The sequence below is a fragment of the Anabrus simplex genome, chromosome 1 (assembly GCF_040414725.1).
Source record: "Anabrus simplex isolate iqAnaSimp1 chromosome 1, ASM4041472v1, whole genome shotgun sequence".
NCBI lineage: Eukaryota > Metazoa > Arthropoda > Insecta > Orthoptera > Tettigoniidae > Anabrus > Anabrus simplex.
The window spans coordinates 962,801,836-962,824,636 of NC_090265.1; the positions used below are offsets into that span (position 1 = coordinate 962,801,836).

General features: G+C 37.4%; 1 protein-coding gene across 1 annotated transcript in view; it reads left to right on the top strand.

Annotated features, from left to right (window-relative positions):
• The window catches only part of LOC136857637 (DNA-dependent protein kinase catalytic subunit), an 873,484-nt gene that overhangs the window by 645,891 nt on the left and 204,792 nt on the right, over positions 1-22,801 (top strand). The window contains exon 39 of the mRNA XM_067136445.2: positions 11,490-11,635. Coding sequence (XP_066992546.2) covers positions 11,490-11,635 — 146 coding nt within the window. The remainder of the gene's footprint in view (positions 1-11,489; positions 11,636-22,801) is intronic.

Consider the following 22,801-nt stretch of genomic DNA (forward strand, 5'->3'; position numbering starts at 1 on the left):
CACTTGCCATCTTTTGGGATAACTACCTCATCCAAACTATATTCAAATTTAGTTTTAAAGCTCCTGTTTGTAAAAGTTGTAACAGTTGATTTGCCTCCATTAACCTTCATATTATTTTCTTCAACCCATTGTTGGATACTTTCAAGGTCCCTTTGTAATTCTGAACAATCCTCAATGTTGTTTATTTCTCTATAAACAATTATGTCATCTGCATACAATCTTATTTTTGATGTTATATTGTTCCCTAAATCATTTGCGTATATTAAGAAAAGTAACGGACCGATTATACTACCCTGTGCAATTCCCTTCCAAACTTTCTCTTCCTGCGATACATTATTTCCTACTTTGACTTTCTGAACCCTTGAATTTAGAAATGCTTTTATCCAACGTGTAACCCTTACGTCCAATCCTATTCCCTCCAATTTCTCTCAAACGCTGTCATATCGGCTTATAATTTTGCCAATGGAGGGTGGTAACGTGAAGAATATCACTCTGCAGGCTAGTAGTGGGCTTGGAAGTAAATATTTCTGTTTATGAATTATATTTGTCACACATTTACTCCACCTTTGTTACGATGAAAAATTGTGTATGCTAATTGTAACAATATTGCAAAATACTATTTATAATTATTATATAAAGAGCGTAATTTAGCCGGAAATTTAATTTCCACGTGTTTGCTGCCCGGTGCTCCTAGACAATTTGGAAAATTGAATTTTTCTCAATACTTCTCTGCTACTTGTCGCCACATTTCAGTTGCAGGGTTTAGAAGGTCAAAAGTATTTTTTGTCACTCTTAAGTAATCATAAAATTTATCGCGATGAAATCTTGCATCTCCGTACAAACGATGGAATTCTCCGAAAGTAATTCGTTCTTCATTAATTTCATGAACCCACTTTTGATTCTTCTTTCTAATTTTCAACTGTTTCTAGTGTACTTGGACAACGGCATTAGTTTATGACCACCCTAAAACGCCTCGCGCTAAACTAAGCTGAGAACACGGCGTAGAGTTTTCGGTGTGAACAGCAAGCACGCCTTGCGCTATGCATAGCATATCACGCTACACGCGACACACTATGCGAAGCGCGTTCGGTGTGCACGCAGCCTTAGTATTAAATGGATGTTGTGTTTTCAATGCTCCACTCATAACATCTATCCAGATCTGTTTATAATGTTAAGGCATTGTGGCAATTAGTAATTTCATTCAACATCTTAACATCGTCTGCAAACAACAAATTCTTAGAACATTATATATATAAACAATAGGAAGGAGCATTTCAAGTTCAATCCTGAGTTACACCAGAATTAACATTAAACACAAAACACTTTGCTTAAGAATATGTTAACAAATTGTTTTCTGTTAAAAAAAAGAAATTACAAAGTGATAAATTTTGATAATTCATTAGAATACCCTTCTTTTACCAGCAAAATGGGTTACTGCAAAAGTATTTGTTTGCTTTAAAATACTTGCTCTGTAAAATTATGGACCTTGGATAAACAGTAAACTGTATTGTTTTACAAATTAAGGGGAGTAAGCCTGCCCTATCTCGACCAAGTTAATTTTCCAATTTTCAGGTACCATTTTCTTAAAATTGGGCGAAGATATTGACTTGAAACTCCTACCAATTTTAGATTGAACATTCCTTGACAAGAATAAGAAGCAGTTTGTGAAAATATTTATTAGTTGCCAGGATGTAATTTTTCCCCCGAAGTCCTATTTTTTTTTTTTTTTTCGAGGAAAAAGTTTGCTAAAATTACCATATTTTGAAAAGTATATATTTTATAGAAAATTTACTTCTTATTTTTGTAGCTTTGCAATGTAAGAACAAGCTGTAGAAATTTAATCCTGTAGCATGAATAGTGTATGAGAAATCTGTACCAAGAATTAGAAAAATGTCGAATGGAGAAAATGACTTCAAAGTTTTGCAACAGAAATCTTACTTTTAAAACTGTCCTGCTCCATAGTGAGCCCTTATTGAAGTGCTCATTTAATTAATCAGTCATTTATTCAAATGTACAGAGAATATTCCATTTTTATTAAGTGCTAGTAACTGGCAGGAAACATCTACATTCAGCAGCACATGTCGCAATTTCTGCAGGGAGCTTGGAGCTCGGATTTGTTTGCTCACCAGCTAAGTTTCGAAGGTGGAATTTCGACATGACGCACACAACGCCAAACAAGGGGACAATAGAATTCCAACCGACAACATTTCGTAGGCCCGGGCGAGAGGCTAGGGTCGCTTATAAGAAATGTTTGAAGTAAGTGTCAGGTACGCAATGCGTCGAGCCAATGAAACGATAGAGCCACCGTCAATACGGCGAGGCATTGGGCTAGGGGAGATGTGGCCCCAATTGAGGATACGACGGCGTCTTCGAGGATGAGTTAATAAAAACGATGACCGCGTCAGTTAGTTACCCTAATATTCGGTGAGATTCTGTGCAGGTAACGTCGTAAGAAGTTTTTTATTTACGCGAGTGATCGTGTGGGGCCTCGTAAGATTTTGTTGCAAGACGCTCAGTCTACATTTGATATACTCAAGTTTTCTAATACTGGGAGAATGGCATTTAACTTACGATTACCAAAGGGAGAGAACAGTTCCATTTAATCATTTCAAAGTGCATAGTAGCCTGCCTGTGTAAATTGTTTTCTGAGGGCATAAACGTTACCATTTTCAGTTCAGCCTTTTATAATATGGGAAATATTTGACCTAGTTACGGGAGTAGATAAGAGAAGCGATTCCGCGACTGAATGGGAACTGGTTTCACGGTCGGCAGAATTTACCCCTGGCTGTAGTATTCTTGTAACTGGCTGGTTGATCTTGACCTAATTTCTACATCGTGAATGAGGGGATGTTTTAGACGACATCCTGAAGCAGAAGCAGCAACGGAAAATACGGCATCGCCTTTCTACCCCTCGATGGAGACAAAAGGACTGATCCAAGTCTTTTCTGAAGGCAGCATTATCGTCGATATGGCGGGCTAAAAGGTAAGATGGGATCGGCTGTCTCCTGAGGACGAGCGGCCATGAGCCAACATAACAGATGAGTACAGAGTGTTTAATATAATTATGTGAGTGTGAACGTGTTTAACGTTGCAAAAGGGGATAGGTTAGTTCGATATTTAATTTCTGTAGATGTAGCTTTGTTTGGAAGGACTACGTCTCATTGAAAGTAAATGATAGGAAGCTTGTTAATGTAAATATAAATTGTAACATAAATGTGGACCATTTGCATGAGGTCGCAGCTTGCTGTCTTACATTTTATTCTGATTTATTTAGCTGAGTGGTTAGTGACATTTCTTTACGAGTCAGTTTCTTATTTTAGCCTCGTATATATTTTTTTTTTTTTTGTTGCTTTGATGTTTGAGGCGCTGTGTACGTCTCGGGGCTTAATTTTAATTGTAAATAAGGATTCAAATCAAAGTCAGGAAGGACTACATTAAAATATTATTAACGGGAGCTCAAAAGTGTACGGAAACATGCCGTCACGTTTTCTGGAATTTATTGGATGATGTGTGAATGAGAGTGTGTGAGACGGTGGAGTGTGGATCCACGCAGTTGTTAGCCTCATCTTCAAGACTATTTTGTATATGTAGGTTGTAAATTAGTAATTGATTCACGAGTTCCGAATCTTAGAATAAAATTTCTGTAAAATGTATTACTATTATTATTATTATTATTATTATTATTATTATTATTATTATTATTATTATTATTATTATTATTATCATCCATATGAGTTTCTCGCAATGTGGGATTGAGATATTTCAGTAACTTTCCGATGTTCAGACATGATCGATTGTCAATGTGGCAATTTTTTAGTTTCAGTTTAACATATTTATTACAGAGTTGGCCACTTTATTATTCATGTATACTTTATGTGCAAGTGCTTTGATTTTTAACCAGCGCAGTCGTGTTTCTTTCATGCGAGCAAATGTTAGACGACATCCTTCATATTTCTTCAGTTTTACGCTACTTTAGGACAGGAGATATTATTTTGTGTGATTTTGAGTAAGAGGACGCGTTCCTCATCTGAAAGGCCTGCATTTTCTTGATTGCGTGACTTGCCTTGGGTAGACTGTTGAGCAGCGTGTGTAAAGGGTTGGACCCTGTGGTTTTGGTATTGCTGGTTTATTTTGGGAGACATCGATCTCCCCTTTGAGTCATTCCGCCGTGTGTTGGCGAGGGTGATATGTATGTCTACCAAGGTGAGTTTTATTTGAGCGGCCTATACTTCGTGATTTTATTGTTTCTGTCCATGTCTCTATGGTTGTTGTAGTTGACGAGAGTTTTATATCGCAACATTTGTTCCGGATTTTCTTTTTCGATATAACCGCGCTGAGGAATAATTTGTGTCGTCATCTTTTGTAGGATACAACGTTAAATTAGATCATTTTTTTAATGTATTTGTGTCACGAAATTTCATTTCAGGATTGATTGTGAGCGTGACACTGTAAAGTCCACCTGTTTATTGATTTTGTGCCCTGTATAATTTTCAGGAACCTGCGTTGAATAGGAAGTGTTGCTTAAGTGTAATTATATTTCCTTTTATTTTCGTTGAGGCTTTGAATGGATGCGAGTTGCGTGAATGCCGCATGCTTTCCTTGGTGAACCCTGGAAAATATGATATCATGTTTTGTTTCTTTGAATGTATATTTTGCCATTTATATGATTTTGATTTTGTGTGGTTCCAATCCACATTGTTTGCTGTTCTTATGAGATTGTTCATGACTTGAGATGTATATTTTATGCACAGGATGTTTTACCACTCAGCGTGTTATATATTGTACAGTTAGGTTAGTTTTGTCTCCCCCTTTTGCACATTAGACCACATCTTTTCTTAAGATTAGGGACCCCACTGCAATGTCAAGTGTGCAGAAATGGGGAATGTACTCATCTACAGTTAAAAGTGTTAGCAAAAAGTAAAGCCAGGAGTATGGTGCAAGCACGCAAGCCCATGTGTTAAAATTAATAAAAAATTTTAAAAACGTAAAAATTTGATTTGATATGTTAAGTATGTGTGTCGGCATACATTATAAATCTGTAATATATTCTTATTCTCAAGATAGACTTTATCCAACTGGAAAGGAAAAAAAAAACAATCTGAGTCATGTAAATCTGGATTATTTGATACTTTTTTATTTCTTTTAATATATTTATCTTGTTAGTTTTTTAAATAAACAGATTTTCCTCCAAAACTGACGTCATGCTTTGCCTTGCTTTATTTGTAGTTTTAATTGACCTCACCGTGTCCGTATTTAGTTATATGCTCCCCATCAAGATCCAGGGTGTACGTATTTTAGGGCATTATTAATATATTTTGGACTGAACACGCCTGGGATTGGCTGACTAGTGTGGGGCAAATTACCTTGATGGTAAAAACAGGGACAATACTCTTCGTTCTCCCCATCCTCTGTGAAGTTCTTCTTGTTTCTTCCCTTCCTTCTTGAACACTTCTCAATTTCTTCCACCATTCTGTCTGGTTTATTTATGTGAATAGTGTAGATTCAGCCTCTGTAACCATAACCTCACGGACATTTTCCTTACTTGAGAAACAAGTCCAGTAGTTTCCAGAAAATTTGCGCTTACTAGACTTTTTTTATTCGAACCATACTTGCTATATAACATTCACAAGTGATGATTAAAGACACTACAACAGTCTCTTATCTTATCAGAATGCCAGTACTGTACAACTGGCAAAAGCACAATATTTCAGCACAACGAAACACTAAGGAAGTACACAAACTTTTCCCACTATAGGCTAGACACACCACATGTCTTTCAATTGTCTCCAAATGCTACTAATAGGACTGATGAAACGTTATCTTTCAAGTTTTGGGTACTGTCAGACACATAGTCAACATTGGTCAAGTATATTTCCCATAAGTTTCACTTGAGTCGCTGATACTATAGAAGGGGGCATGGCTACCAAATGTCACATTTGAGAGGTGATTGAAATTCAAGCATTCAAACTGAGTTTGTGCTTTCCTTCTTTTGGCATAATGTTAATATATCAGAGATGCAAACACGACCAATAACTCGATTTTGATTTTTGCCCAATTTTGGCTGGCTTACTCCCCTTAAAGAAAAATTGCTAAATAAATTGTTGCCTGAGGTGTTGGGGCTATTGTGCCATGTCCTGGATTGGTAAGTAGCTGATGTTTTGTCATTATTACAGTAGGCTTTATCAAGACTGACTGAAAATTCAGCCACACCCCAAAACACCATGAACAGTAGCATCAGTTCTGAATGAAAAAGTCTAAGGAGCAATACTCAGTAGAAATTTGGACACGAATTTAATGTATCATGGTACATATAGAGAATAACCATGGCTGTGCATTAGTGGAAACATATCAAGAACCTTTTTGCCAGCCATGTTTACCTTTTTCAAATTAAATATATTTTTTCTTAAACACCTGGACAAAACATGGTACTGAGTATATGTACAGTTTCTTTATTCTCTGCTCACATAATGAAAATTCTAAAAATCATCTCCATACATTGTTACTCTAGGGCATTTTTGAAAAACAGGAATTTGCCTGGTGTGAAAATGGGAAACCATGGAAAAACCTCTTTGGAGCTGCCGACAGTGGAGTTCAAATCATTAACTCCCCAATGCAAGCTCACAGTTGCACAACCCTAACTGCACAGTGAACTCGCTTAAAATACAGTATTTTCAGGTATTTTTCTTTTCTCATTTATTATTACTATTCTTTGTATAATTCCATACATTGGATATTGTATTTGTAAAAAAAAAAAAGTACTTTTATCCCTCTAAACCATTATTAGAATGTTCGAAAGAACTCATCCTTTGCTTGACTGTGTCAATTTAGAACCAGAAACACCCAGGAAATTCTCACTGTAATAAATATATATTTCTTATTCTATGCACACATAATGAAAATTCTAAAAATCATGTCCATACATTGTTACTCTAGTGCATATTTGCCAAACGAGAATTAATTAAGTGAAGCGTATGTTTTTTTTTTTTTTTAATTTACGATTTGCTTTACGTCGCACCTACACAGATTGGTCATATGACGATGATGGGATAGGAAGTGGGTAAATTTAGCAGTTTGAGAAATTAGGACATGAATTACCTCTGTGTGTTCACCATGTGAGGGTGCAGATGAGGATGAAGTTGACAACTTTTATGAAGCACTGCATGACATCGTAGTCAAGAGCAACAGCAAGGATAGGATAATGCTAATGGGCAATTTAAATATGAAAGTTGGAAATAAAACTGAAGGGTATGGTTACATGATGAGTAAATATGGGGATGATGTGGAAGCTAATAGGAATGGGAAGCATTTACTGGACATTTTGCTATTATTGGATTAGAAGCTATAAATACATTCTTCAACCATAAGGCTATTCACAGAGACACATGGGAGGGTAGCGAAAGCAGGTCCATAATAGGCTGTATCTTTACCAACTTCGAATTCAGGAAGGAGTGTGCAAGTATTCTTCGGATTTTTTTATAATACAGACCACTATCTGATCTCTAGTGAACTAAATATCTCTGATCTCTAGTGACCCAAATATCTCTAAACCTAGGGCAGAGGAAGTGGAATGTCAACACAGACTAATAAGAATAGAAAATCTCCTGGATGAGGAAATTAGAATGAAGTACATACTGTAGATGTGATGAGTCAAAAGTTCCATCCAAACAATAAAAATTAAGCATATTCAAGTTATAGAAGGAGAATGAGTGGCATATAGCGATGATGTAGTAGAAAAAGCAAGGGATTACCTAGGAACAACTGTTACATCTTGGTGATGTAAAAAAAAATATATATGTGTATCAGTAATGGTTCCAAACAAGGAATTGTATGTAGATGAAGGAAACAGGGCAAAACAAGTATTGTTGTATCCAAGAAGAAGCCATGGGAAGATTTTCATAATAAGGAATCTTAGAAAGGGAGAGAAAAAGGAAATAAATAATATCTTGGGTAAATCAGGTGAACTTGCAGTAGCTCCTGGGAAATCATTGGACAGGTGAAAGAAATATTTTAAAAGTCTTCTCACCATGAAAGGGAAACTTTCCGTGATGTCATGAATGCTTGAATGATGTCCAGCTGCTTCAGCAAGGATAAGCAGCATGAAGTGATCAAATTACTGGGGAGGTGTTAAAGACAATGGGGTGGTACATAGTGCCTTATTTGAAATTTCTCTTTGACTATGTTATAAATAATAGTGTAATGCCAAAGGAATGGAAGGAATCTATAATAATACCAATTTATAAAGGAAAGGGTGGTAAAAGGAAACCAGAGAACTACAGACCAATCAGCCTGACCAGTATAGTTTGTAAAATACTGGAGAGTTTAATATCAAAGTACATCAGAGGGATATGTGATGATAAAAATTGGTTCATGAAGTCAGTATGGATTTAGAAAGAAATTTTCTAGTGAGGCACAACTGGTGGGATATCAGCAGGACATATCAGATCAATTGGATTCAGGAGGCCAGTTAGATTGCATAGCCATAGATTTTTCCAAAGCCTTTGATAGAGTGGAACATGGAATATTATTAAAGAAATTGGAGGGAATAGGATTGGACGTAAGGGTTACACATTGGATAAAAACATTTCTAAATTCAAGGGTTCAGAAAGTCAAAGTAGGAAATTATATATCTCAGGAAGAGAAAGTTTGGAAGGGAATTGCACAGGGTAGTATAATCGGTCCGTTACTTTTCTTAATATACGCAAATGATTTAGGGAACAATATAACATCAAAAATCAGATTGTATGCAGGTGACATAATTGTTTATAGGGAAATAAATAACATTGAGGATTGTTCAGAATTACAAAGGGACCTTGAGAGTATCCAGCAATGGGTTGAAGAGAATAATATGAAGGTTAATGGAGGCAAATCAACTCTTACAATATTTACAAACAAGAGTTTTAAAACTGAATTTGAATATACTTTAGATGAGGTAGTTATCCCAAAAGATGGTAAGTGCAAATACTTAGGTGTGAGATTTGAAAGTAATTTGCACTGGAAGGGTCATGTGGATGACATTGTTGGGAAAGCATACAGATTGTTACATGTCATAATGAGGCTACATAAATGATGCAACAAAGAATTAAAAGAGGAAAGTTACTTAAGTATGGTTCGTCCATTATTGGAATATGCAAACAGTGTTTGGGATCCTCACAAAGAATACCTAATAAAAGAAATAGATAGTGTGCAGAGGAAAGCAGCAAGATTTGTAACAGGGGATTTCAGGAGAAAGAGTAGTGTATCAGAAATGTTAAAGGAACTTGGGTGCGAAACTTTAAGTAAGAGAAGGGAGAAAACTAGACTTATAGGATTATATAGAGCCTATACAGGAGAAGAAGCATGGGGAGATATCTGTGACAGGCTTCAGTTGGAAAATAATTATATTGGCAGGACTGATCAGAAATATAAAATTAGAAGGAATTTTAGCAGAAGCGATTGGGGTAAATTTTCATTCATTGGGAAGGGCGTGAAGGAGTGGAACAGTTTACCAGGGGTAGTGTTTGATCCCTTTCCAAAATCTGTACAGCTATTCAAGAAGAGAATAAACAGCAACAGAGAAAATAAATGAAATGTTAGAGGGCATTCGACCAGTGCTGGTTAATGTAAATTAAAAATGTGTGTGTATAAATTCATTCCATCCCCTGGTCTAAGGAGTTTGGACAGCCAAAGTAGGGGACTGCGTCTAGGGGCAAAGTACAGTGCGGACTTCGAGGGCCCTGGGACTGCTACAGTAGCTGTGAAGGCCCTTCAGGAACTCTGAAAAGTGATAGCCAAAGGGGCTCTGGTTAAGTCGCAGCAGGTTGTTATGCTACTTAGGTTCCAAAATGAGTAAAAAATAAATAAGTAAATAAATGCAAAGTAAATTTTAATGTTATACCAGTTGTACAGTATTATTTGTTGTAATTCCACATACTGTATATGAGTTGACTATATTTGTAAGTAGTACAGGAGATATTATAAGTAGAATTTTGTAAACAATATACATTTATTAAGGATGAGCTGTGTGTTTAATAGAAAAAAATTGTTAGTGTAAATTGTATAATATTGTATTTTGGGAAAATTTTCTTCTCTTGTTAATCTAAAATTTAGTGCTTGACAATAATGTATTTTAGTGTACCATTTGCCACCTAGGTAGACACCTCTTTTGCAAATAAAGAGATTTTGATTTGATTTTGAATAACAGAGTTCAGGGGTGCAGAATGTTGATGTGTGATATTATGCTTGAGGAGTTGGGAATTGTGGTAAATCATCTCCATTGTCATAAAGTAGCAGGAGTAGATGAAATTAGACCTGAAATGCAGAAATATAATGGGAAGACAAGGATGAAATGGCTTCACAGATTAGTAAGATCAGTATGAAATGTTATTAAGTACCTTCTGACTGAACGAAAACAGTAATTGCACCTATCTGTATTCAAGGCCTCAAGGGGAGACAGTACAGAACAGTGTAGTGTTGACATATTTTCCATTTTGTTAATGAGCTGTTTTTTGTAGCATCCTCATATACAAAAAAGATCATGAAAGTTGAAAATTACCAGGCAACTTGGCCATGCGGTTAGGGGCACGTGGCTGTGAGCTTGCATCCAGGAGATAATGGGTTTGAATCCCACTGTTGGAAATCCCTGAAGATGGTTTTCCATGGTTTCCCATTTTCACACCAGGAAAATGCTGGGTCTGTACCTTAATTAAGGCCAAGGCCACTTCCTTCCAACTCCTAGGCCTTTCCTATCCCATAGTCGCCATAAGACCTGTCTGTGTCGGTGCGACGTAAAGCCACTAGCAAAAAAAAAATAAAGTTTAGAATTTGCTTTGAAATTGTTGATTTCTCCATTGCCAAAATGATGTTGGATAGAAGATTCCAATGGGATGGTCAGATGAGGAGAGCGCAGTACACTTCTGTGGCAGCAGTAGCATTCAGCTTTGAGATAAATGGAAAAAGACCTAGAGGATGACCAAGACAAACATGGATGGACACATTCAGCAGTGATGCGAAAGCTAGAAAGTTAAGGTCATCTGATATTCACAACAGGATAAAGTGGAGACAGCATTCTAGAAGAACAGTCCCAGCAACCTAAAGCAGGAAAATGCCAGTAGTAGTAACTGTAGTAGTTAATGTTGTTAATATTTTTGTTGTTGTTTCTGCTAAAAAGTGGTGTTTTTTTTTTTTTAAGGTGACTACAGTTTTCTTAGCTCTGTGAATTGCCTTGTTATAACTGGAGGAATTTGAAATTTGCTGGTAGGCCTAGTGGATATGATGAGGAGGTGTAGGAAGAGGATGTGTCGTGCTGTCAGTGTTATTGGGTGATGTTACTCGTGTTTTCTGGAGAAGTTTACAACATAATAATTATATTAGACTCTTTGATTTCCAAAGTAACAAGTTGCTTACACTCATAAAGTTTATTCCTCTTCTAATCTTGGTGAATGCTTATGTTATTATTGAATATCATATAAAATTCATTCACTGTCACTTCAACATTTGTTTTTGTTTTTCAGATGTTCCTAAATTTTGGCGAGATGTTTACTCTTGGAAATGCCAGTGACCTTAGTGATCAGATTGAACAACTTTGTTGCCAGTGGCGTAACAGCTTACCATCTACATCTAGCTGTCTCATAGACTGGGATCGTAGAATTGCATACAGGTATTATAACATTTTGTTTTGCAAACCAGTGGTGTAACAGCCTGTCATCTATTGGTAGTTCTGTCATAGATTGGGATCTAAGAATTGCACATGGGTATAGTCCTCAGCATGTAAGCGAATACACTAAAAAACAAGTGTCACTGCCCTTTCTCTTTTCAAGGTTCATCACTACTGCCAACTTGACTTGTTACTTATTAAAATCACCAGATACAACCATAACAAACTAACCTCAATGTAAGCATCAATAATCAAGGTTCCCTTACCAAAGTATAAATTGCAAAAGCTAAAACGAAGTAAATAAAGATATTTATAATCAAGTCGGTTTTCACGCTCAATGTGGAATTAAGGAAAGAAACACTCCCTCTCACCCTCACTCAATTTAATGTTATATATTTTTGCCTTTATTTTGATACACACAGTACTATAACCTATTTGTGAAAAGAACATTTTGAACAGTGTAGTTTATTTTATAAATCTACTAGCTGATGTACCCGTGCTTCGCTACGGAATTCTACATTGTATACAGAATTGTAGGTTAGGTAGAGTACACGTTGTGAGCAAGACTGTATTAAATTGCATAGCTCTTAACATTACCCTGGAAACACAATGGGGAAGTCACCAAACGTCTTTTCTGATATGAAGACTGCGTTAGGGAATTTTGATTGTAATGGTAGGCCCACTTGCCTATCATCAGTCACAATCAGGTTGAGGAATTGGATTATAATGACAGACACTCACTCTCCACCTGCCTTTTTACATCCTCAGAAAGACTGTCGTAGTGGTTTTCCCAACTGAAATGAACATAGGTCATTACAATGGCGTCAGTAGGAATGGCGCAAGTAAAAGCAATGATTTCACATGAAATACTCGATCAAATGAAAAACCACACATTTTCCCACTTTTAACGAACAGTTGTACGCTGCCGACCTAACGGTCCAAAGTTCCAGAGCTGTAATGACCAGGCCGCAGACAGCTGTGATCCGTGAACACTCTTAGTTTTTCTGGATGGGGGTCAAATAGTGGAGAGTCCCAGGGCAAAAACTATGCCCTTTTACTAATCTGTTTCCTAAGAGTACCCGATAAGTCGGAAAATCTCAATTCACTACACTGGCGGCGGAAAAATCTATCTGACTTGAAGGCAGTTTTTTCCTCCAAGCCAGAGAAAAAAAAAACCCTCTTCACTGCTAATTTTGAATGAAGCAAGCGTAGAATTTAATAAAAGTGAAGAGGAAGAAGCTCGTTTTAAGAAACGGCTCTTTTCAGGGTTGAATTTTGAGTTATTTAGTGAATTGTGGTGCTATAATTTGGAATATGCCTAAATTGTAATTCTAGACCAGGTCATACTACTACCACTACTACTACTACTACTACTACTACTACTACTACTACTACTACTAATCACATAAATGAGATTGTAAATAAAGGGTACCGATCTCTGCACATGGTTATGGCAGGGTGTTTAGGGGTTGTAGTAAGGATGTAAAGGAGAGGGCATATAAGTCTCTGGTAAGACCCCAACTAGAGTATGGTTCCAGTGTATGGGACCCTCACCAGGATTACCTGATTCAAGAACTGGAAAAAATCCAAAGAAAAGCAGCTCGATTTGTTCTGAGTGATTTCCGACAAAAGAGTAGTGTTACAAAAATGTTGCAATGTTTGGATTGGGAAGAATTGAGAGAATGAAGAAGAGCTGCTCGACTAAGTGGTATGTTCCGAGCTGTCAGCGGAGAGATGGCGTGGAATGACATTAGTAGACGAATAAGTTTGAATGGCATTTATAAAAGTAGGAAAGATCACAATATGAAGATAAAGTTGGAATTCAAGAGGACAAACTGGGGCAAATATTCATTTATAGGAAGGGGAGTTAGGGATTGGAATAACTTACCAGGGGAGATGTTCAATAAATTTCCAATTTCTTTGAAATCATTTCGGAAAAGGCTAGGAAAGCAACAGATAGGGAATCTGCCACCTGGGTGACTGCCCTAAATGCAGATCAGTATTGACTGATATACTACTAAGTGAGCCTCTGCCTTAATAGTGCACACTGCTCATTCAAAACAGCGCGTCAGAGTAGGGATTGAATAGCTGGAATACTATGATGAACCAGTGAGTTACGTACCAGCAGTACGATATCAGAAAATATATGAACCAGAGGAATGACATGCCAAAGAAGAAAGTTTTCTAACTCCCCAGCTATTTCCCGCCAATATTCAGTCAGGCTGTTATACTCGGTATGCAACAGTAATCTCATCTATCGGAGTTGAGCGGCAGCATAGGAGACAAAGAACATCACCACAAAACAGAGGTCATTGTAATGTTATTGTTGATCAATGTTATGCGCTTTCAATATTGTAGGCCTTCGCATTTGGTTTTTTTCCAACTCTGAAATACCACTCTTATCATAGTTGGTACGGTAAAATTGAATAAAACATAAACGGTCAGAAATTGTATTCTCTGTACACTTTGTTATGTAGTACTTTTCAATAGGACCAATGACATAGGTATTTAAAAATTAAATTTTAGGTGCCTTCGCTTAAACTACAATTTCATACAGGGTGAATAAAATTGTTTATAATTTAGACTGTAGTTTCTTATTCCCCGACTCTATATACAGACTTTCAGTAAATTCTGTTAACCCATTTTCTCGTGGCTCCGCGTTGATATGGACTTGGCAACAAAAATACAAATTCATGAATATCTGTGTTATCAAACCCCATACGGTAACAATGTATGACATAAATGATTGGAAATTTAATTCTATATAGCTGTAGTTATGTAGTATTTATCGATAGGACCACTAATAATATAAATATTTGAGAATTCAATTTTAGGCCTTCCCCTAAACTACCATTTCACTCAGCGTGAGTAAAATGATTTATAGCCTAGATGGTAGTGGTTCATCCCCCGGCTTCATATATTTTCATTAAATTCTCTTCAGCCGTTTTCTCATGATGCATGTACATACATACATACATACAGACAGACAGCCAGACAGAAATTACGGAAAAGTAAAAAGTGCATTTCCTTGTTACTATGGACATGGCCAATACACAAATACCATTCTTTTCAAATTCTGAACCATGTACAGACAAAACTCATATTTTATATATATATTTTATATTTTATATATTTTATATATTATATATAGATGTGATGTGATTTTAAAAAGTTCCAGGAATGACTGAATGTATTTCCTTTATTTTGCGTGAATAGTTTCTTCTCTCTTCAATAAGCAGTAAGAGAGAGAGGTTTTTGAGCATATTTTCAGCTTGCAGGCTGGTTATATCTTCAATCTTACTCAGGAAATGTATAGAAACACTAAAGAGCCAAGCTATGTAAACAGAAATTAGATCATCTTTGAAGCTCTCTGAGGAATTGCGAATGATAAAGTTATTGTTTTAACGGCCCACTAACTACTTCTTCAGATTTCATAGACGCTGAGGTGCTGGAATTTCGTCCTGCAAGAGTTCTTTTATGTACCTGTAAATCTATAGACAGGAAGCTGGCATATTTGAGTACCTTCAAATACCACCGGACTATGCCAGGATCAGACCCACCAATCTGAGATCAGGAGGCCAGCCCTCTTCCACCTGAGGTAGTCACACACTCTCTCCTTCACTTGCTTAATTTAATTTCAAACGTTTCCTACCTGTATTTTGATGTTCTCATTATTATAACCATATTCTTAAAAAACAAGAGAGAGAGAGAGAGAGAGAGAGCTGAATTGTATGATTTATTCTGATTTCAAAAAATTCAAGAACTTGCTTACCGTTTGGGACCTATCTGTTCTTCCTTTTGCTTGGGTATTGTTTTCTTCTTCAATAAGATACGGGCATTTTTAAACATATTTTCAGCTTCCAGATTGGTTGTATCTCGCTCACCTAATTGGGGAAACCAGGAAATGTTTTTGTTTTGTTTACAATTTGCTTTATAATGCACCAACACAGATAATTCTTATGGTGATGATGTGATAGGAAAGAGCTAGGAGTGGGAAGGAAGTGGCCTTAATTAAGGTGCAGCCCCATCATTTGCCTGGGAAACCACGGAAAACCCCCTTCAGGGCTGCCGACATTGGAGTTCGAACCCATTATCTCCCAAATGCAAGCTCACAGCTGTGCACCCCTAACCACACAGCCATCTTTCTCAGTCCCAGAAAATGTACAGGGGCACTAATAAGTCAAACAGCATCAACAAATTTTTATTTCGTAATTTTTTTTTGTTATTGGCTTAAGCCTCACCAACTGAAAACAGGTCGTATGGCAACACTGCAATAGGAGAGGACTAGAACAGGAATGGAAGGAAGCTAACGTTGCCTTAATAAAGGTACAGCCACAAGTCACAAAATTAGTCTGGAGTGAAAATGAAGAAACATGTAAAACCAACTTCAGGTCTCCTGACTGGGGTTCAGATCTACCATCTCCCGAACGCAAGCTCACAGCGATGTGACCGAACCGCACAGCTAATTCATTCAGTGTATTATTATTCATAATTAGACACAGGTTGAACTTCAACCAGGGGAAACCCGCTTACCTATATATGGTTCTTCAGTTCTTCACCTATACATAAGAATATTGGGAGTCTAACGTTCTTTACGTCCATAGGTTTAACCTAAGAGTACCCTACACGTGACCCGTGGGTGGTGCTAAGGGAGCAACGACTATCAGGAGATCAGACGTAAAGCTTTTACATCTTGATCAAGATATAGTATAAAACTATGACTATTACGAATGACTTTTAAAAGGGAGGGCCCTTCTAAGTGCCATTCTACCACTGGGGGACCTGTCCTACGTATATGTCAACTAAACATTGAAGGTATTAGTCATACTCAAAGTGAAGCCTTGTCTAAACTGCTACTTTCTCATGAAGTTGATCTGGCAGTCATACAAGTAACACACACCATTGACGAACAACAGCTGCGGGCTAGAGGAAAAATACTAAGATACGATCTGGGTGCAACCTGTCATCAAACCTATAGTAATGCAGAATGTGCAAAATACAATAGATAATGCCTTTCTTCTGTCTTCCAGTACAGAGGAGGACATCCACTCCGTTGTCATTAGAATAGGTGACACTGAGGTCTCAAACATCTACAAACTTCCGAAATCCAAGTGGCCCAACCATGTTCTGGATATACGACCACATCCAGCAGTATACATTGGAGATTTCAGCAGTCACCACCAGGATTGGAAATACAAAACTAATGATGAGAATGGTGAAGCAGTAGTGGAATGGATAGACAGAAACAACCTCTTTCACGCCTTTGTTGCCAAAAAGCGAAATACGTTTAAATCAGCAGCATGGAATAGAGAGTATTGTCCTGATCTATGCTTTGTGTCCAGAGACGAAGGAAACAAACCTCTACCAACTACTCGAAAGGTGCTTAATGACTTCCCACATGGTCAACATAGACCAAATCCCTCTGATCACTTCTAGCCCTCGACCAAGCTGGAATTTCAATAAGGCTGATTGGCCTGGCTTCACAGAAGAACTTGATAAATGTGTACGTCGGATACCACCTATGAAAGATTTGTAGGAGCTATGATATCTGCAGCAAAGGAAAATATCTCTCGAGGCTTTCGCAAGGAATATATCCATGGATGGAGTGAGGAACATGAAAAACTTCACCAACAATTTCTTGAGAACAGTGAGAGTGAAATTGCAGATCAACTCTTACACAGTCTAGATGCAGCCAAGAGGAAAAAATGGAAAGATAAAGTTAGTTCACTTGACTGCCCAAAATCAATCATAGGTAATTAAACTACAGTACAGAAAATCAAGCCGAGAAGCATGGTCTCTTCTAAAGAAACTTGGGGTTGGAAAAACAACTGCAGGGATGATGTCAGAAGTCCATCCAAACAAGATTGCCTCTCGTATAGTCATGACTTCCAAAAGTAAAAGGAGCAAAAATCTTACTATGGACATAAGGAAGGAAATGAAACTCCTTAAACGTAATTCCCCGGTGACACAACACAAATCATTTAGCAATAAAGAAATAAACATCGCCATCAGTGACATTAAGTTAGGTAAAGCCGCCTGGTGAGGATGGCTTACACCCGAAGTTCTTCACGCATTGTGGAGAACAGCATTTAATGACATGGCACTCAAGACCAGTAAGGTCGATTGGCCAAAAAGTTTGCACATTGTCCCGTAAGGTCTATGCAGTGAACGTGGGGATGTCATGCTCGTGCCTTGCTGACCAAATTCTACACTGATATCCTTGAAAGGGGCCAAATACCAAAGCTCTTTAAACAGACAAAGATTATTGCCATACTGAAGAAAGGCAAACCGAGTGAAAAACCAGAGAGCTACTGCCCTGTTGCTTTGCTCAGTGTTGCATACAAACTCTTAGAAAGACTTCTGCTGAACAGAATTGGTCCTGATATACTCAAGAAAATTCCAGTGGAATAGGCAGGTTTTAGATCACAGAGAAATACAACAGATCTAGTTACATCTCTTACAACCTACATAGAAGCAGGCTACCAAAGAAAACTCAAGACTTCAGTGGCATACATAGGCTTAACAGCAGCCTGTGATGCAGTCTGGAAAGATGGGGTACTCTACAAATTTCTGAAAGTTATCCCATGTAGAATAACTGCACTGCTTTTGAACACCATGTTGAGTCAAAGACAGTTCTGTGTACACAACGGGAAAGATGTAAACAGCCAAAGATTGCTGAACAACGGACTACCTCAAGGGTCCGTTCTTGCTTCCTTGCTGTTAATACATTGCAGACATGCCGGAGAGAATTTCAAGGAAATTTGGATACGCAGATGACTGGGCAATCGCTATCAGAAACCAAACAGTTGAGTAAATGGAAGAAAAATTTGACAGAAGACCTTGAGAAGTTGACACACTACTTTAAAATGTGGAAACTCAAACCAAACACCAACAAAACTGAAGTTTGCTGCTTTCATCTAAACAACAAAATAGCTAATAGGGAGTGTACATGGACAACCAGCAATAGATACCCTAAATATCTAGGGGTCGCATTGGATAGAACATTGTTTTATAAAGAACATTTCTAGATTGTTGCTGCAAAAGTAAGAACTCGCAACAACATAATTCATAAACTATGTGGAACAACTTGGGGATCTACAGCTGCAACTCTGCGATGCTCAGCTCCAGGGTTGGTGTATTTGACTGCCGAATGCTGTGCTGCAGTTTGGTTAAATAGTGCCCACACACATTTCATATTTACTCAATTGAACACCACAATGCATCTCATCACTGGCACAATCAAATCTATTCCCATACAGTGGTTACTAATGTCAAGTCATATTCCTCCTCCGGATCTCAGACATAAAGATGTTCTCCTAAGAGAATTCAACAAAATAATGAACAATCTAGAACTGCTGATACGTGATGATATCGGTGATGCAAATACTAATCGCCTGCGTTCAAGAAAACCACCAACAAGTGATGCCATGAACATGAGGAACAGCAAGTGCCAAACTTCCGTTGAATGGCAGAAGAGATTCAACGACAAATACTACCCAACAATGCCTCCTGGTTTTAACCTCCCTCGTAGACTATGGTCCACAATGAACAGGATTCGAACCAACCACAGGAACTGTGCAGCCTTCCACTACGAGTGGAACAGAATATCAACACCTGAAGGTGACTGCGGTGCTACACAACAGACAATCCACCACGTCATCACAGATTGTAGGATAAGAAAGTACAGTAGAACCTCGATTATACGTTCCCGGAAACTACGTTTTCCCGCATTATTCATTCAAATTACGTGGTCCCGCGAGCATCCTAATTAAATAACTTTGTAAAAATTCTGCATTATCCGTTCCTTGAAGAAACGATTTCCCGGATCAACCATCCACAAATTTCAGTCCCATCAACACTAAATCCTCGATCACACATTTTTCAAGAAACTGTATCTTAAGAAAGGACGGTTACGGCATACTTATGGATCTTGGTGTTGACGTCCCGTCATTGTGGTAATTTGAAGACGTACTGTACTGGAAAAGCGATCGGCGGTGAACTTACATAAGGGATCATCTTAGCGTCGCATTCGGGTAGTATTGTTTAGAGAATCCTCGGAAGTCATAAAGCAGAGAGTGCCCACGACAATTGGAAAGAGACAGAGCGCATTTCAACAGCTCTACATGAAGACAGAACGAGTTTCATCAAATGTTCATACTTGCAAAACATCTACATTATGTCCAGGGTTAGATGTATATATTTTTACTTTTTTTCGAGTGTGCCGCCGAACAGGTTTTTGGCATTTCCCTCCGGGCACTGTATAGTCACTGAGCTTTCAGGCAGGAATCGAAACTGCTCCTCCTTAAGTAACACAAATTTATTATTATTAATATTATTGTATACGATTATGTTATCGAGACCAGAACAGGTGTTGCACCTTACATACATAAAGCCGTGGGAGGTTTTAGGATTGCCTATTACTGTTTTCGTCCTAATATAAGACTGGGAATTTCACGTTTTTGTGTTAAAATGTTATAAAAGCCACAGTCTTTTATTTGCGCACGTTACATTTAAAAACTTTGATTATTTCGCACTCGTACCGACTTGTACAGCGAGCGCGCTTTCCAGCTGAGCTCGAGGGCACGAATAATCGTAATTTTGGAAGTGTTAATGATATTTTTTTCTTTTTCCAATTTGATTGTGATTAGTGACAGGCAGAACTAAATATAATGCATTCGAGAACTTGAGGATTGATACTTTCGAAACCATATTTTCGAGTTCAACGTAACCTTTAAAAGTCGATGTAGGCCTAATTTACGTGGCACAAGATTTCCATGAACTGACTAGGAGCAGTATACCGGTGATCAAATTACAATGGAAGATTTAAAAATAAAAAAATAAAAAGGATTTTGCCATCATGTTGGATGCTTTTACATCTAATGTGTTTTATTTTATTAGATTAGAGAATGAAAAACTACCGTACTTGTATTCGATTGTTGTTCAGCTTGGCGTTACGGGTATTAATTAGATTTTTCGAAGAGTTTGGCTGATCAAAGTTGCTGAACTGAATGAAGTTTTCAAAGGAATATGACGAAGTTTTCATAGGAAATTGACGAATCACCTGTAAAACTGAATGTAAAGTTTCAAGATTTTTAAGTTGCATACCGGTAATTAACATTTGAAACCAGCCCCGCGGTCTAACTTGCCTGCCTCTCACCCGGAGGGCCCGGGTTCGATTACTGGCCAGGTCAGGCATTTTTACCTGGATATGAGGGCTGGTTCCAGGTTCAGTCATTCTACGATTACCTTTAATTGAGGAGCTGTTTAATGGTGGTATGGCAACCCCGGTCTAGAGAGCCAGGAATAACGGCCGAGAGGATTCGTCACACTGACCATGCGTCACCTCGTAATCTGCATGCAGGCCTTCGCTTGGTAGGCAGAGGGCACATTGGGGCTGTAGTTTGGTTTGTAAGATTGTAAGTATACCGTACATATTTCATTGTTGTGATGTTTAGCCAAATTGTTGATGTTTCATTTGTTCCCGGATTTTCCGTTTTCCCATGTTGTACGTTTTTTTTTCGTGGTCCCTCCAAAAACAGAGAATCGAGGTTCCACTGTATAATGGCTGTGCTAGTGACTTCGCTCTCGCGACCCCAGAAATTATAGACTACATCCAAAATTTAGATATATGTCTATAGAAATGTAGATCCTACCTAAGTCAGACACTGTATCTCTAGCCATACACTAAATAAACAAATAACATAAGAACATTATCTACCTTAATAAAAAATACTTCCCTTGTCCCTTGTCTGATTGGTGCAGGTATAAAAAATATATTTTGGAAGAAATATACAGTACTTGTATATTCACATCATAAAGAAGGTGTGTTGTAATAGCAATAACATTATGCATTGAAGTAAATGACTACAAATTACAGGAAAAATTAAAATTAAACTCGGTAACATCATTAAATATCCTTCAGTAGAAGAAAATATTCCATCTAGTATAATTACAACTAATTGATCCTTCCTCCATTTCATTGTAGATTGATGCTTGATGTATTTGAAACTGTACAGAATGTACAGAAAACAACAACACTGTTCAACCCAGAAGAAGAACTAAATAACTGTACCATTGTTTACTGCCCAAATGTAGCCTCTGAAAGCAAGAAAACAAGGTGAAACTCTGTACGTTTCTCATGAGGTATTGGTCAGTCTCCTAGCCATGGTTCTGGGCGTAATATAGGCAAGTGACAGCAATATTATTGCTGAGTTAATTGAAAGTGTTTTAGTCAGTGATTCGGAGGACAGCGATTGCAATTAAGATAATATTTAACAAGAGATCTTAAGTGAAAGTGACAGTTCATTTGATACGAGTGACTGTGAAATTGTTGTTGACTACAATTATTTTTAATGCTTCACTGAAAACTGTGCATGAAAATTTTTGTTGCTGTTACATTTATGGCATTTATTTCAGAGCAGTGCACAATAGTTTTGACCGGGTGGCTTAGATGTCTTACTCGTGTTGAAGGCGATTTAAATCTAATATCTAAGCAAGCGCATGGGACCATTAAACCTGAAGCGATTGAGTTATCCCTACGATTAATTGTGTTTCCACCAACACCTGAAATTTTTCACTATTGATATGGTGGCTCTGATTTCTCTTCAAATTTGTTGCAAATATTAAATCAGTACCTGCAAAAAATTTTGACGACGAAACTTTGTTCTAAATAATTTTTCTTAAAAATATGAGATCACATTCTTCAGGTATTGTGATTTCTGTTAAATGGCTGAAAAAAGTCTGATTTTACTTGAAAGCAACTTCTTTGCAGCAAAGTCACCTGACGATGAAGTTGGTGAATTACTAACACCTTTCCTACCCTAAAATTTATCATGAATATTCTTTGATTATTATATCTAGATTAGAAGACCATGATCACCTGTATTAATGATACAACTATAAACATTTATTTTATTATCTTAGAAGGAAAGGTACTTGTTACAAACCACCTTGCAAGGAATTCCATACTAAAACATTACACAAAATTGAGAAACTGAACTACATCAGGCAGTTAGAAATAAAAAGCTTAGAAAGTTTCCATCTGACAGCCAGCAATCATACGCTGACTCAGGTGGAGATTGTCAAATACAGAACAAACCTAATAAACAGGCCTAGGTTTACAAGTAATTTGCTGATACCAATACTAGTACACAGTTACATTGCTTGAAA